At 47.1% G+C, this 15964-nt stretch overlaps 2 protein-coding genes across 15 annotated transcripts in view; both read left to right on the forward strand.

Annotated features, from left to right (window-relative positions):
- LOC143354555 (uncharacterized) overlaps positions 1 to 15964 on the forward strand; it is a 112952-nt gene that overhangs the window by 71517 nt on the left and 25471 nt on the right. The window contains exons 7-8 of one of the 14 annotated variants that reach the window (XM_076788764.1): positions 14120 to 14230; positions 15465 to 15808. The exons of 11 other annotated variants lie outside the window; for them this stretch is intronic. In XM_076788764.1, coding sequence (XP_076644879.1) covers positions 14120 to 14230; positions 15465 to 15793 — 440 coding nt within the window. In that variant the 3' untranslated portion in view covers positions 15794 to 15808. Of the gene's footprint in view, positions 1 to 5083; positions 5409 to 14119; positions 14231 to 15464; positions 15809 to 15964 lie in introns of those variants that run through there. 2 more of the 14 variants (XM_076788778.1, XM_076788792.1) reach the window with 2 other exon arrangements.
- On the forward strand, positions 5871 to 6068 carry LOC143354575 (zinc finger X-chromosomal protein-like). Its single transcript, XM_076788817.1, has one exon. It carries the CDS (start codon positions 5871 to 5873, stop codon positions 6066 to 6068), a length of 198 nt encoding a protein of 65 aa, XP_076644932.1.

A 15964-nucleotide genomic window follows, 5' to 3' on the forward strand; every position in this document is an offset into this window, starting at 1 on the left:
GCCACGAGGATCGGCTAATGTAAATCGTGTTAATAAAGAAGATGTAAGCGGCGGATGAATGTTGTTTGCAAGAGAAATAAACGTCCGAATCAGACCCCCTACAACGCTTGACTCGAGCTTTTTCTGGCTCCGCGGAGTTTTGCGACGGAGAGACGCATCCGGTGTTTGTAAATATTCGCTCGCTTACCGGCCCGAGGAGCTGCTGGTCCGTCGGTGCTCGAATCGGTTAAACTTCGCTTTGGGGGACCAGAAATGTACAACTTTTCTTTTTCAATCCTATCGATTTTGACTAGAAAATGCCAAAAAGAAATTACTTGCGCGTTACTTACTAAACCGTTTGGTCCGCATTTAAATGATTCGTTTTCTAAAAGGCAATATTTCTTTGACAATCCGGGTTGTTCGACATTGTAATTCTCATTAGAGGAGTAATAAGATTTGATGATCTAATCTAGGGAAAAAAAGGGGATAGACCCGAAGCGGGCAAGTGCTTACGAACACGGATTAGTCCGACGATATTCGCAGATAGCTGTTCCAACTTGTGCTACGTATCTACTTGAGAGTTTGGCTCTCGGGAGGCGAAACCGTTTACGCGAAGGGTGATCGATAAATCGTACGCTGGGTTCTCGAGCGGAGAGAGAGAGAGAGAGAGAGAGAGAGAGAGAAGAGAGGAAAGGGCTACTCTCGATGGCGTCTCTCTCACGTGGACACACGGCATTAACGCTAAGCTCGCCGTGTCCCCAAAATAAGCCCTCCAGGCCCCAGATTTTCCAGAGGAGATCGCTGCTCTCCCCAGTTCTTCTTCCGCTCTAACGGCGAACCTTCGTCTCTTTTTCTGCTTACAGAGTACCGACCGATCATCCTGGGCAAGTACCACGGCGTCATGCGAAATTCTCGGCACATGCTCAAGCTGCAGACGTCCTTGAACCGGCGGGGCTTTCCGTGCCCGCGATGCGCCCGCACGTTTCACACATCCGGCGGCATGAGCCGTCACTACAGGCTCGAGTGCGTCGATCTGCCACGATTCAAGTGTCCTCACTGCGACATGCGCAGCAAGTATACGCAAGCCGTGTACAGGCACATTCGCGCGAAACATCGCAACATGGAGCTTAGGTTCGTCAAGCTCTATTGAAACCTCTCCGCTGGGCGAGAAGAAACGTTTTCGCGAGCATCGAGCTCGGTCGGCACCAGACTTCCTTCGATCTCTGGATCGACCGAACACCGACCGATTGAGATTAGCGATCGTGGAACCGTCGACCGGTCCCGATCTGTTTCGGCAGTCGCCGAGCCAACGAACGGCTGAGATTATTTCGACGACCGTCGTACACCGTACGCCAGAGCCGCTCAACGTGCCTCTTAGCGAGCAAGGGCGCCCGCCGATGCCCGTGGGCAGAGCTACGGGCAAGCGACTCGCAGGATGGGGCTAGGACGATGCGCGTGACAAATACGTGCAGCCTAGTCCACAGGGGCGTGGCTTCGTGCCCGCCGTTCTGTGCATGCTCGGGACAAGGAAATCGCTGCCCGTACGGGCAGACGCTGAACCGCTCTGCCGTACGCGACCGGTACCTTTGTAGCGATAGAAAGGAACGTGAGATTTTTTGTTCTGACCGGAAATCGAGGAATCGATTGGAATATTTTTAGCAACCGCGACGACGAGGATAGTTCTTTTCGTAGTGATCCCCGAGACGCGATCGCTGCATCGATATACGAGTATAGAATTTTTATTTAATCTCGCGATCGGTGACCAACGGAATTCGATCGCTGCCGCGTCTTTGCATCGATCGATATTTTGATCTTCTGTAAGAATAACAGCGCGGCGACCATAGTACTGATTTCGATGGAGGTTTTCGTCTGGATCGTTGCATCGGTGTCGCCAGATCAGGGGAATTGACTCGAATCGAGGGGAATACAGTTACCCTCTCCCTCTCTCTGCCATTACCGGGTTAGTCACGACGCAGATTGCGCGTCGCGTCGCGTCGCGTCGCGTGACCACCAAAATGGGGGAACAACGTCGTAGAAGGGGAAGGGTAGGGCGGGATACAAGACTTAATCCGGCGACGCTGCGTTGCATCCATCTCTGTCGAGAACTTTTCCGGTCGACCGCGCTCGACGAGAGCTTAACGACGAACGTTACCGATTGTACCGCGGGTATTTGTTAGTCCTTAAGTCGAGCGAAACTCTTCCGGTTACACGGAAACGAGAATTGTAAATCGCGAATACATTGAACGTGTACAAATAAAGAAACGAGAGTCTTCCCCCGAATTTTCTCCGGCGATTTCGACGATGGAACCAAACCGGAGTTGAACGATGCCATAACCCGATTTGTCGGGGCCTAACAAAGTGAACGTAGCAATTAGCAAATCAGAACACGACGAAGCGAACGATATATTTGCACACGGTGTTTCGCACTTCTTGAATTTGACCGAAAGAGCCGAAAAAGAGACGTTCTTTTTGGAAAACTGTTTTATCCTTCCCGATCCTCTCTCGGACCTACTCCGACACCTTAAAGTTGACTAATTTACGAAAATTGGATCAGATTAATATTCATGTTCAAGCTCGAACAGTTCTGCGAAAAATGATTTTCAATATCAACGAAACGCCGTGAAGCGGTTCGATCGTGAAAGAGGGTAGAGACGACGAGGGCACGAATGCAGGAGGAATTTATAAACGGTCTATAATCGCGAACAATATTGTCACTAATCTAATCGCCGTAATCGTAAGGATGGAACTTTGAACGAGCTTCGTGACTGCAGCATTGGGTATTAAAAATGCGAGTCTTCTTTACGTTGTTCTTGCGTGTCCGCGATACGCACAAACGTTTCTGTATCATTCTTAGACCCTCGCTACGAGAACAATAACCAGTTTGCGGATGTGCGAGCCTGCTACGTTGTATTGCCCGGCTGCAACTTTCAGCCGGGTAGAAAATTTGGTTGCTTGTACCAAAAGGAGTTGCGCAACTGATGTATCGAACCGTGTACGATTTCAAGCAGGTTGATAAACAAGAAAACAAAGAGAGATATGACGAAGCTTTTTTTTTCAATATGTTTTACACATTTTCCTCGGTTACCTGTGAGAAAAGCACTTTTCGCTTTCAGTTTCTTAATTATTTTGTCTCGTAGTTTGAATCATTTATTTCTTTGTTTCGCTTAATTTCACCGTCTTCCACCCCAACCAGTGTTCGAAATTTCTATTTTCATTTTATTGATCAATCGTTATTAATTTTCAGGGTAACCGGTCGGCGGACTTACATGCTCTGTCCACGTTCAACAACCACTTACAATGACCGTTCAACGTATTCTTTCTCAGTGACGTGACATAACTTATATCGGGCATACTTTTTTTTTTCTTGTATAAATGCTGCTCAGTCGTGGTCGAAGCAACGTTTGCAGCACCTTTCGAGAATCCTACATTTGAGAATCCTCGGATCCATTTGAGATCCTCGAAAATTTTCCATTTATATTTATCACGAAATCGTTTTACCTTTACGACACGGAATAAATATTATTTTCAATTTCTTCCCTTGTCTTCGTTGTCCTTGCGATCACCAACTCCTGAGGAATTCGCATCTCTTCGAGAAAATGTATTTTTAAATGGATAAGAGAAGAACAAACGAAGAAAAAGAAAGAAAAAAAAAAGAGGAAAATTTGGCTCTCCATATTCTTCAAAATTTCAAGTTGTAAAGATAAAGAACGCATTGGTGCATTTTGTAAATAAATCGCCGGGTACTGGGTATATCATTGGAAAGTGCGCTTGAGAGAAAAAGAAAGAGAAAGTTACGCTTCCGTTGAGAACGTTTGCAAAACTCTGATAAGATTTCCGTTCGTTCAGCTGACAACTGACCCCACGGTTACCATTCGACTGAACGAGCCGCGTGAATCAGTGAAAATTTGTGTTCTGACATTGAATCCGTATTTCCAGGTAGGCCGGTATCGAACGAAGTGGACGGTTGGTTCCGCTGCCCTCGTTGCACAAACTGCTTCCTGACCAACGCCCTCATGTTGCGTCACTACCGAACTCATTGCGATCCGGACGAGATACGTTTCCGGTGCACGTACTGCGATTATGGCTCTAAATACAGCTCGAACGTCTACAAACACGTGCGGCGGGTCCACAAGCATATGCTGTGTTTTAAGCCTCAAGGAATGTACTGATGTTAATCCTGTTCGGAAACCTCATCCCGCGTGTCCGAAGAAGAGGAACGGAGAGCCGGGAGAAGCTTTAACGATCAAGTATACCGAAGAACGTGCACGTTCTTTTTCGTTGTAAGAAGCCCTCGAGTCGTTGATCGTCGAGCATTTGCCAAAGGAGTCAGCGGTTCGTCGAGAACTATATCGATAAGACGTACCGGATGATTTTAAATCGGTATCACCAGATTTTCAAGACGTGTCCACACCTTCCAATAAACAGCGGATAGCGTAAATTAATGATACGAAGTTTCGACAACTGCAGGTCCCTCGCAACAGCGGCCATGTTGGAGTTTTGAGCCGATGCTCGAAGGAGAGTCGGAAATTGTACCCCCATTGCTTTGCTCGGGAACTATATATCTTGAACAATTGATTTTGTTTCCCTGCATAGAAAAATCTTGGTCTTAAATTGAGCCCGAGTTTGAAATTCGAAATTATTCAGCGAAAAGTCCGACTCCCCTCCAATCACGCTCGATCACCTCTCGACAACATAATCGTTCGTTGTCCCGTTTCTCTTCGCCTGAATTTCGTGATACCGATTTACAATCACTCCGTGAATTTGATTTTTTTCATTCAGAAACGACGATTTCGCTGGGGAACGGTCGTTTCCAGTGATGTTTCAGCGACCGTGTCTACATTTTGTACATGACATCAAGTTTTGTAACGACTTCGTTCCCTTCGAGGAAGCAATAAAAATCCTTGAGTTTATTTTATTATTAGAAGCGTGTTGATTATTCCGAGAAGAGTGAGCCTCCCACAAAAAGACCAATGACACGCGCAGTCGCTCGAGGGAAGCGTTGCGACGCGTCCGAACGGAATTAGGCCGCGTGTCGCAACCGTACCCGAGTTCATCGGTGAACGGTTTTACTGACCCGGGCCGTGATTTGCTTCTTCTGTTGCAGAGCCGGCCGAGGAGCAGTGGAACAAGCCGAACAGCTTGGTTCAGCGATACCTGTGCCCGAAGTGCTGCAGCTCGTTCAGCAAGAAGGCGAACATGCTGACGCATTTCAGGTACGAGTGCGGCAAGGAGCCGCGATTTCAGTGTCCGTACTGCGGCAAACGGGACCGAAAGTCGTCGAACACCTACAGACATATCAGGACCTACCACAAGGGTAACATAATCCAGGCGTTCAGGATCTACTGAACACCGAGAGAACCCCTTTTCGACGGCCGAATTGTATCGGCCCGAGAGCGGAGGTGTCATTCGAGGAAGATCGTTCGCTTCGACGTCCAGCGTCCATCCTCGTTACTCGCGTGAACTCGCGAGCAAGTTACAAAGTGTGAGCAGTTGTATACAAAATTACGAGAAATAGATGTCTTCCTTGTCCTGTCAGAACGATTGCTCTCATTCTACCCACCCTCACGGTCAAACTCCCCTTATCTCTCGCGTTCTCTGATTCGTAGGGTATGCCTGGGAGACTCCGATGGCCGGTCTCGGTTCCTCTTTTCTCGCTTGCTTTCCTCCAACTTTCGTTTCAAGTGGTTTTCATTTTTCTACGAATCTCTTCTCTACGGCACCGTTCAGTTTCGACCTGGCTCACCGTCGATCCGTCGATCTCGCTAACCGTGATCCATATTTTCCTGTTTGTAGGTCAGCTACTGTCCTACGACTCCGGCGTCCTGAACATCTTGAGGGTGCACCGGGACGACACGAAACACGAAGACGGCCCGCTATGGCAGTCCGGCAAGATGGCTTACCACTGTCCTAGATGTAACGCGGGCTACACCTACAAGAAGACCCTGAAGACTCACATGAAGTACGACTGCGGCAAGGAGCCGAGATTCAAGTGTCCTTATTGTAACAAGAGGGACAAGTGCTCGTCGAACATTTACAAACATATACGGATGCGACACGACGGGATGCCCGTGATCGTGCACAGGAATTAGGATTCGCCGCGCCATCTTCCTGCGTGCTGTGTCTCTCTTTTCGTTCGTGTGTTTCACCGAACCGCGGACGGCGAGGAAAATAACGCGTGACCACTTTTCCGAAGACGGTTTGAAATGACGGAATAAAATGTCGCACGCACAATGTTGCCCGCGGAGGCGTGGGAATTTCAGTTTACAGTTCGAAACTGAGATACCTTCGAAAATGACGCTTCGTACGAGACACTTTATTCCGCATTGTCTTTACGCAGAAAGTGGCCCGTTCAGTTTTATCACAGATTCGAATAATAATCATGAACTATTCTAGGGAATTTTGCTAGATTTTATTCTTCGAGGATACTTGTCAAATTCGAACGCTGTTCAAAGGATAGTACTCCTGTAAATATGTGAATTGTGGATTTCGATACTCGCGGACAAGCATCTTTCCCCTCGAGGATCCTTCGGCGAAACGCATTTTCGCCTGGTACCTGCGAAGATGTAACTTCTCTTCCGATCTACGAAGAGCTTGTCGCGTAAGCTCTCGACGAATAGAGTATTTTAGGTGATACGTCTCCGAGAAAATTATGTAACACGATAATTTCTTCGAGTTGTCAGTTCCTATGGTAGGAAAGAGCAGCCTAGTGCTTGCAGCTGAAGTAATAATCGTTTCCCGAGCGATAAACTGCGACGCAATGTAAAACGCTTACCTCAATAAAATCGCGAAACGTGTTTCAGCTAAAAAAAAAAAAAAGAGAGAAAAAAGAAAAATGCGCCCTACGATCGGTGAAACAGTTTTCAACATTCCGATGATCAAAATTGCTTCTGTTCCATTATCGTCGATGCCACGATGCTCATTGGTTCTTCCATTCGATGTTCGATCAATTGTAATATTTCTTCGATTCTGAGCACGCAAATTGATTGTTAGAACGTTTCGAATTTCCACGGCAGATTAATCATCGTAGCAGCATTCCTGGATTGAAATCGATGGTCAGCTCCGTTGTGTGCGCCGGGCCCGGGCAACTGGTGGCTCGCGAGTCACACGCGAGATCCCACTCCTGAGATCGCCCGCCAAGCTCCTTGGGGGCAAGGAACCTTGTAGGAGGTTGCCTCCAGGAGATATAAAGGCACGGTAGGATGACACGAAGTGGCCAGTGGTGGGGGAACCTGCAAACTGGTAGCGGGGGTCGTGAAGAAGTTGCCCGGTCCTGGTGGACGCTGATCCGTGGAGCACGGTGTTGACAACTGTGTCGATCGTGCGCAAGAAAGTCTCGCCGATTATACAAAGGTTTTTATGCCAAACTGTAAGGATAAGCTAGGCGAACGGCGCATACCGAATAAAGAAAAGCCAACGGAAACCGTGAAGATGCTCGTTCTCACGCAACAAAACTTTCTTCGTTTCTTCCCTTCATCGTATACAGCGTTTCTTCCACCAGTCAACACACAATTATTTCTTTTCTCTCGTTTGAAAACGTCCCGCCTCCACGAGCCGTCAGCTAGTTCAATTAGTCGCATACACACACGTTGCTTCCGGCGATCCCGACGAATCAGCCATTGCGGGATTAACGTCCTTGATTGTTTTCAGATTTACGACGAATGGAGTGGCCGAACATGAGGCCACAGGTCGCAGTCTCGAGTTACATCTGTCCAAAGTGCAACGCGGGATTCCGAAGGATGTGGGACTTGATTAGGCACAAGTGCGGCCAAATTCCTAGATACGCGTGTCCCTATTGCCATAAGAAGGACAACTCATCCTCGAACGTTTACAGGCACATTAGGCGGTGGCATCCGAAGATGCCAGTCGGCGTGAACAAAATGTTCTGAACAGTAGATATATATATATATATCATCACGCCGCTTAGATCGAATCATTTCCCTCGACGATGTACCTCTACCGGTAGCAGAATTGGGCAGAAGTTCCTTCAAATCGAAAGAAAAAAAAAAAAATACCGAATGACTTGTTTTGTTTTATAAAGATTATTTTCTGTTGAAACGTTCGATTCGTTCTTTGTTCTGCTTTCGTCACCTTTATTTCAACCACTAGCGACACTCTACCGAAATAATATTTTTCTTTCAGACCTCCGTTAACAACGCAATTTCGAGCGCTATTAATTTTTTTTTGTTGATGGTATTGCCCAGGTCTATACAGTGTTCCCCTTTTCTCGGATCCATGCAGTTAAGCACGCCCGGGCAATCAATCGGTGCTCCGAGAATCGATGACGTAGAATCGGCTACCCCCACCCGGTACTCCTCATCTGGGGTAGCCGATTCTACGCGATCGACTCTCGGAGCAGCAATTGCCCGGGCGTGCAGCAAAGACTATGAGAAGCATGAATGAAACAAGCTGTTGGGAAGCTTGTACCTCGAGTGTATGTGTCGTAAACGCATGAAATCCGTTGTCCGAGAATAAATTAACAAATTCATTCACGAATCCCTTAGAGCCCAGCAATCCCTCTCTGTACACGCGACCGGCGTGTACAGGTGTATCGCGATACACGAACAACGTCGGAACTTCTATTCGCTATGAAATGTTTCCAGACGAAAGACTAGACGTGTGTAAAGAATAAACGATAAAAGTATGCCGCAACCACGCGTCCGATTCCTGGTACCATTATTTCACCCTTTGTGTCCCAGCAGTCTCCATTCTGTGTCACCTGTCTGTGGTGTATTTCGATTTGGGTGTAACGATGTAACGCTTCTAGGTATAGTTCATGGACAAGGTACGGCGTGCTCGGAAAATCATTGAAACTCTTGTTTCAACAACATTTACGCATCTGCGATAGAAGCTTTCACATTATCGTCACGCTTGTGCTGTTCGGAATCTAGTCTTGGAACACGCTTGCGGTAAGATCAGAGTTCTATATCCCCGACATAGTTCGATCCCGCTGCTAGCGTGTTTCAAGAGTTTTCTCTCGATAAAAGACGATTGCTCGGGACCGGCTTTCGTCGTATTACGGGTCAGGGTACCTAAGCGACTTTATTCTCGAGCGGGTCGAGAACGCTGGGTTCTTATTTCGAAAGAACAGTCGTCGTCTCGTGTCGAAAGAAAACCGTAGACTGTACGAAATATTGCCTTCGAAATCGCAGTTACACACACGGAATTTAATCCTGAGAAGTGGTCGTAATAGCGTCAGAATACTGTCTGACGTTACTACAGTCATGTTTTACGATTAAATTCTGCGTGTCAACGGGAAACAAGCGCGAGTGAGAGTTGTTAGGATCGTCGAGGATTCTCTCTGTTTGTAATCTGTCCGAGCAGGTGCGGAAAGCGTGTTCACGGTTGTCCGCGCTTCGATCTTTTGATAGTCTTCTTAGCGGATTAGAGAGAGATAGATAGATAGATAGATAGATAGAGAGAGTGAGAGAGAGAGAGAGAGAGAGAGAGAGAGAGAGAGAGAGAGAGAGAGAGAGAGAGAGAGAGAGAGATCGGCACTGGGAGTACGTGATCCACGCACGATAACACATGCTCGCTACATAGAGAACCTCTATTTTCATTTTCAGAATGGAACGACTCGTCCTGCTTGAAGGCAAACAGGTGTCCACAGTGCGGTAAATGCTTCTCGAAGCACAGGGACCTGATCTTCCACGCGAGACACGCGTGCTGCGAACCGAAGCGGAAGATCCGCGGCGTGAAACGTGCCGGTGCTTTCCACTACGCGAGCAGCTTGGACTGCACCCAGTGCGGCAAGACGTTCAAACGGCGGAAAGACCTCAACTACCACGTTCGCCATTTGTGCGGGATACGTGGCATACAGTGCCCCTACTGCAACAAGTGTTACACGTACACGTCCAACGTCAAATACCACATAAGTCGCTATCACAAGGGAAAGGAAGTCTATTATAATAAACTTTGTTGAACTCTTCTGTGTCACGGGATTCGGAGCGGCTTTTTCCGTAACTAGGGAAAACTGGCAGAGAAAATCACATTTTTTTCTTTTCTGCATTCATTTTTCGTCGATACTTGCCAAACGTATTACTTACTATCAATACTAGCGGTCCTTCTTTTCAATTTATAATTCAAATTTTGCCATTACTTTTTGTTCACGAGATTTAAAATGTGAACCGGTTCTCAAGAATTTATGAACCTTGGAAAACAAGAGTCAAGGGATAAAGTAAATTTTCTCTTCCGTTTTTCCCATTATTGGTTACGTTACAGGAAACCTTGCGGGAAGAATTTCTCTTTGAACGGGTGTTGAGCGGGTTTCCGTTAAATGTTTACCGCTACAAACAATCTATACCCGTACCACGACAGATGCAGTTCGTACAGTCACAATCTAAGATTGGAACGAGAGACTAGTTGAATTTGTTGTGCGCCCTAGATAAAATCGAGACAAATGTCCGAATATTCCGCAACGCAACTAAACAAAGTATTATAGAATGGATAACTGGGGAGTATTTAACGATCCCCCCCCCCCTCCCCTCCCTAGACGAACAATTATTGGGAACTCCCTGATCGTTGATCGTGCCAACTTGTCCGTGTCTCTAGTCATTTGGTCGCGGGGCCTCGGAGCTCTATAGGTAATCGAACGAGGAGAAACTGTATTCGAGAGAGGGAGAGAGAGAGAGAGAGAGAGAGACAACTCGCCACTATGTAACACTATTAAGACGATTAAATGTTCGCTGAGTCTTCAGTTCCCGCAGTTTTGATCACGTACCCATGGTATCCCCGCGTGTTATATGTGTGACCCATTGTATCCTCACGTCCCAAAAGAAAAAGAAAAAGAAAAAGAAAAAAGACACCGAGCGAACAATTGTGTATCTCGAGAAACGCTCGCCGTTGCACGGTCTGATCAACGTTGAATGTCCAGGCCCCGATTAATCGGTCGATGTGTTGATTTTTTTTTCAGATGAGTACCACGAGCACAGCTTGAAATGGGAGAGCATGGACAACTTCCATCATCACACGGCGGACATGAAAAACCTTTTGAACAGGTACAGATATTACCCGGACGAGCGTAAGAGGTTCGAGTGTCTGAACTGCCACCGGCGTTTCACCCAGAAGACCACGATCACCAGACACCTGAAATACTTTTGCGGCCAGGGTCACCGTTACCAGTGCCCCTACTGTGACATGAGAGCCTCGTGCTCCTCGAACATTTATAGACACGTGAGATCGCGGCACGTCGGCTACCAGGCGCACGCGATCAAGCTGTTCGCGCCGATCAATCCGCGTGCGGCCACGCGCCGTATGTCACTCCCTCGTAAGTGTGTGTCGCGAAACGAATGACTGTCCCCGAAAGCGGCACACCTTGTCCCGACCCCCGCTTGTAGCCTCATAGGAAGCGAGGAAACAAACAGATTTCAATGTTAATCACCGTGTACGACCACACTCGTCTTTTTTCGTTTCTTTTCGAACAATGTTTAAGTGACGTATGATAACGAGAACAAAATATATGTGTTTTTCTCTACCAGTTTCTGACCGCATTCTCTTCATTCGGCGACTCGTCCCCAGTTCTTTCAGCGTCTCGCTCAACCAGGACTCGCTCTAGCCCCGCGGGCTTTCCGTTAGCGCTAGATCGAGATCGCGATCCTCGTTGACCGTTCTCTCATCCTCTGTGTCCGACGTTAAGAAAACGAAACGAGAGAAAGAGAACCCCGTAGGAGGAATAGTCTCGTTCTCGCCCCGCCCACGCGCTCACTACATTTTCTGGTTTTCTTTTCCTTTTTTCTATTCGATGTTCACGAAGACGCGGAACGATGCACGTGCACACACTAGTTCCGGACAAGGAAAAACTGCTTCGAAGTACGATCGATCCGATTTCCGATGATCCAGCGTCCGCTAACCTTTTACTTCAATCTTTCAGGTTATTGCCAGACCGTTCCCAGGCAGCGCAGAAAAGTGTACTCCGTGAACAAGAGTCACTACTGTCCACGCTGCAACCGCGGCTTCACGTTAAAGAAAAACATGACGCGTCATCTCCGCCACGAATGCGGCATGGCGCCCAAGTACCAGTGCCCCTACTGCGAGAAGCCATCCAAGTTCACCCAGAACATTTACGCCCACATCAGGAAGTACCATCCCGGCCAGGTTCTGTGCTTCAAGCGACTCTACTGAGCTCCGCTCGGTTCGCTCCGAGCTTCTCTCGATCATCTACAGCATTCTCTCTGTAATTGTCGAAAAGATCTTCACTCGGCAGACACGAAGGCACACGACAGTTACGAAGAGAATGCTGTATAGTGCTTCACGGATTGGTCTAACGGATTTTTGTTCGAAGCCGATTTTAACATCGACGGCTCGATCGTTGTTCTTCGAGACGAAGAGGCTTCGTCCGATCGAAGTAAAAAGTATTCCAAAATTGTGTCATACGTCCCGAAAGGTATGCGGTAATCCGAGGAGCATTGTATTCTTGACTACCTGCGCTTGGAAATCTGTGTTCTTGATCGATGCGTTGAGAAAAACGAATAAAGATCTCTCTAAATCCCAATTTCCCAGAGTCATTCATTTCCGCGTGTTCGACGGACACCGGGGACAGCTGGGTGAATTTTCTGGACCGAGGTTACCGTTCGTTGGGAAATTCTATGGAATCGCTTCGATCGTACTAACCGTATCGGTTGTCTTGATTTCAGGTGCTGATGACGGATAAATGCCACGGGTAACGGAAGGAAGGAGGAATCATCTTTGAGAGCGTTCGCCAACGGTTCAACGCTCGCAACCGTTCTTGCCGATCACCGTACACACCTCTTTGTAATTCCCCTGTTCCGCTTTCTGTAATTCTGAGTGCCAATAAAATTCTATGAAACTTGAGCCTCGTACGTCGCTCCGAAAACGGAGGTCGACAGGCAAACGATACTTTCTGTGAATCGATAGTCTTTGCTTCTAAATGTTCGCCAGTTGTTCAGCTTTCTCACAAACTTTAGATTCGGAATGATTTCGTCGATCGCACGATGCCGAGCCGCTGTTTCACTCCTGATCGACGGATCGTTTAGAGCGATCGATCGCACGGCGAACACGCGGGCCATTTTCAATTGTTGCACAAATTTTAGAATCAATCGTATCTTTTCGAAATCCGATATAACGTTTTACTATAAAACGCAAAGCAACGCAAGAACGTGTTTTAAGAAGCATGACATTCCCAACAAAATTTGCACAAGTTACACGAGTAATAAAAGTCCGGAACAATCGCTTTATCGAAAAAATATATCTTTTTCTTTACGATCTGCCAAACCCTTCCGTTCTGCTTAATGTTCAATGTTTATCATCGTTCGACCATGTTAAACGTTATATAAAAGGTCACGGTATTTGTAATTTATGTTTTTCGATGTCAGTTAAAAATCGTGACCGTTCACTTTTCTTTCGCAACTTCGACCAATGCTTCATTATTTTTTTACGCATTACCTAGTAAGCTCTAACGTCTCAGAAAACCCAAGTCGTGTGGTCCAATTTTAAAAGATTATTAGTTTTTCAAGTCCGCTTAATTTTGCCTGCGACCGTAAACGATGGTTAAAGACGCGTGTGCGCGTCCGTTTCGAGTTCTACAGGGTGTCCGAAAAATGTACTTGCTTGGAAGCGGCGATTCCCGAGGTAATTTGCGGTGGGTTTGTCCTTTGCGAGAACGTTCTCCGTGGCTTTGAATTATCAACGAAAAACGTAGACCAATCGGAGCCGAAGTCAGCACCCTGTAGCCGTGCTCCGATCGGTTGGCATTTTTCGTTAATAACTCCTTAACGGAGCCGCGGAGCAGATTTCCGCAAAGGAAAATGTCGCTTCGAACGACCTCGGGAATCATCCGTTTCAAGGATTTACGCTTTCGGGACACCCTGTACGCAACAGGGTCTGATCAAAAATCGATCTGCTTGGACTCTGGTTAGCCGAGCTTGAAACTAGGCCCGGTGTTCGTCGAGCATAGCTACGAGAACAACAACAGACTAACAAAAGAGAGAGAGAGGGAGAGAAACGATTCGTCGGTGATGTTGCGGGTTTTCTCGAAGCCCGCGTAGAGTTAACGCCTTGCAGCACAAGACAAAAGGGGAAAGCCCTTTGAACGAATAATTGTTCTTGTATGTGTCGTCGAGTTTCGCACGATTGCTTCCGGTAAAAGAAATGTCACTCACCTGGAATACTACCGTGTAATTTACAGTGATGTTCACCCTGACTACGTTGCCGTACGTGCCGGCCATGACACCGGAACGAAGACGGCGACGTTACAACGCGGCCGGGCTGATGACGCCGAGAAACACCGCTAGCAGAGGTAACTTCGAATGCCCGAAGTGCCAGAAGACGTACAAATGGTACCGGGGGCTGCACAGGCATTTGAAATACGAGTGTGGTAAGGCGCCGCGTTTCAAGTGTCCGCACTGCATATACACCGGAAAACACAGGTCGCACGTGTACTCGCACATCAAGAGCAATCACTACAATAGGCCGGTTTACGCCCTCGACACGCAACAGTCCTGAATCGCTCGTCACTGTTTCTCCACCGGTGCGATTTCGATTGTACCACACGTAGTGCTCCGACAGGTATGTTCGTACGCCGGGCACCATAGTTTTTACTACGCTTCGAATTTTACTGCGTCTACCGGTGGACTCACACTATTCTATTATGTACACCGAGCCGAATCAAATTTCAGCTTCTCCTCCGTTAACGTTTCACCGCTCGGGAAACACGGCGAAACGCTCGAGGGAGTGAAACTTGCTATTTTTTTTCTTTTCACCCCCATTGACTGGCAACCTGTTGCCGACTCGAGTGTGCTTAACAGGCTAGCCGGCTCGCGACGCTATGGACGAAAAACTGTATTAGAGTTGTTGTTATTGTTATTATTATTATTATTACCGTTTCGGTAAATTATAGAATTATAATATTCGTTAAATTTCATCGAAATATTAATGATTCGTATATCTACCGCTTCTTTTCTCGTTGTTTTTTCTTTTTGTGCAATCGACAGTGTGAATCCATCGCAAAGCGAAAATTTGCCAGGACTGATTAGGGGAGCTTCCTGTTTCCCAGACGGCTCGCGCTGTCCAACGACTTCCTCCTCGATATTGTACATTTTTATTCGTAGCGACTGTATGGAAAATAAACATCTCCTTAGCGATAGAAACGGCTCAGTTCTTCCACCTACGACGTGTTTCTGTTTCTGTCATTCGAATAAAGAGCATCGCGCCATTGTACGTTCACTCGGTTACTCCACGAGATTTACTTTCATCTTTATGTGTTCCGTTGGTATGTGTACCGAAAACTACAGACATTCTGTTCCTTTGTTTCTACCGTAATCGAAATACGTTCCGTCCACGTCGTAAAAACTAACCGCAAGTAGAACAACAACGAAAAAAAAAAAAAAAAAAAAAAATAAATAAATCATCGTTTCATTGTTCTCCGCAAGGATCAAGACATCCTGTTAAAACTTCCGGCCCGGTCGAAGGATCGTGCGAACTCGATCGATCGATCATCCTCGACTAACTCTCGTGATGTTCCTCTTTTTCAGATTTCGTCACGAAGAGTTGGAACTTCCATCGAAGCCTGAAGGGGGCCTACGATTACGAAGAGAGGAACAGGCATCCTTGCCCGAAGTGTTTCCGCAGTTACAAGCATCGCAGCCACATGATCCGCCATTACAAATACGAGTGCGGAACGCCGCAGAGATTCGAGTGCCCCTACTGCAAACATCATCTTCGGCAACGCACCCACGTCTGGACGCATATTCGCACCTTCCATCCGAATCGTGAGCTCTACTGCGTCGACATCGCCACGAACGCTAGGCTCGCTCATCAGGAGCACAGGGCAGACACCATGGGCCAGGGATCTTATCTTTAAATTTATGTGGTTCGTCGCTGACCAACCACCGATAAATCGTGTTGTTACTACAGCCAAATAACGATCGTTATACCCGGTTCATTTTTTGAAAGTCTTCGCCGATCTTAGAATTTTCTAGCGCAGCAATTCAACATTTTCTGCATATCTGTATATCGATATCATTTCATGTGT

Source organism: Halictus rubicundus, chromosome 5 (genome assembly GCF_050948215.1).
Source record: "Halictus rubicundus isolate RS-2024b chromosome 5, iyHalRubi1_principal, whole genome shotgun sequence".
Classification (NCBI taxonomy): domain Eukaryota; kingdom Metazoa; phylum Arthropoda; class Insecta; order Hymenoptera; family Halictidae; genus Halictus; species Halictus rubicundus.

Bases quoted from the DNA above. Each gene is read 5' to 3' on its own strand.
- LOC143354575 (XM_076788817.1), top strand. From the start codon at position 5,871: ATGGCTTACCACTGTCCTAGATGTAACGCGGGCTACACCTACAAGAAG.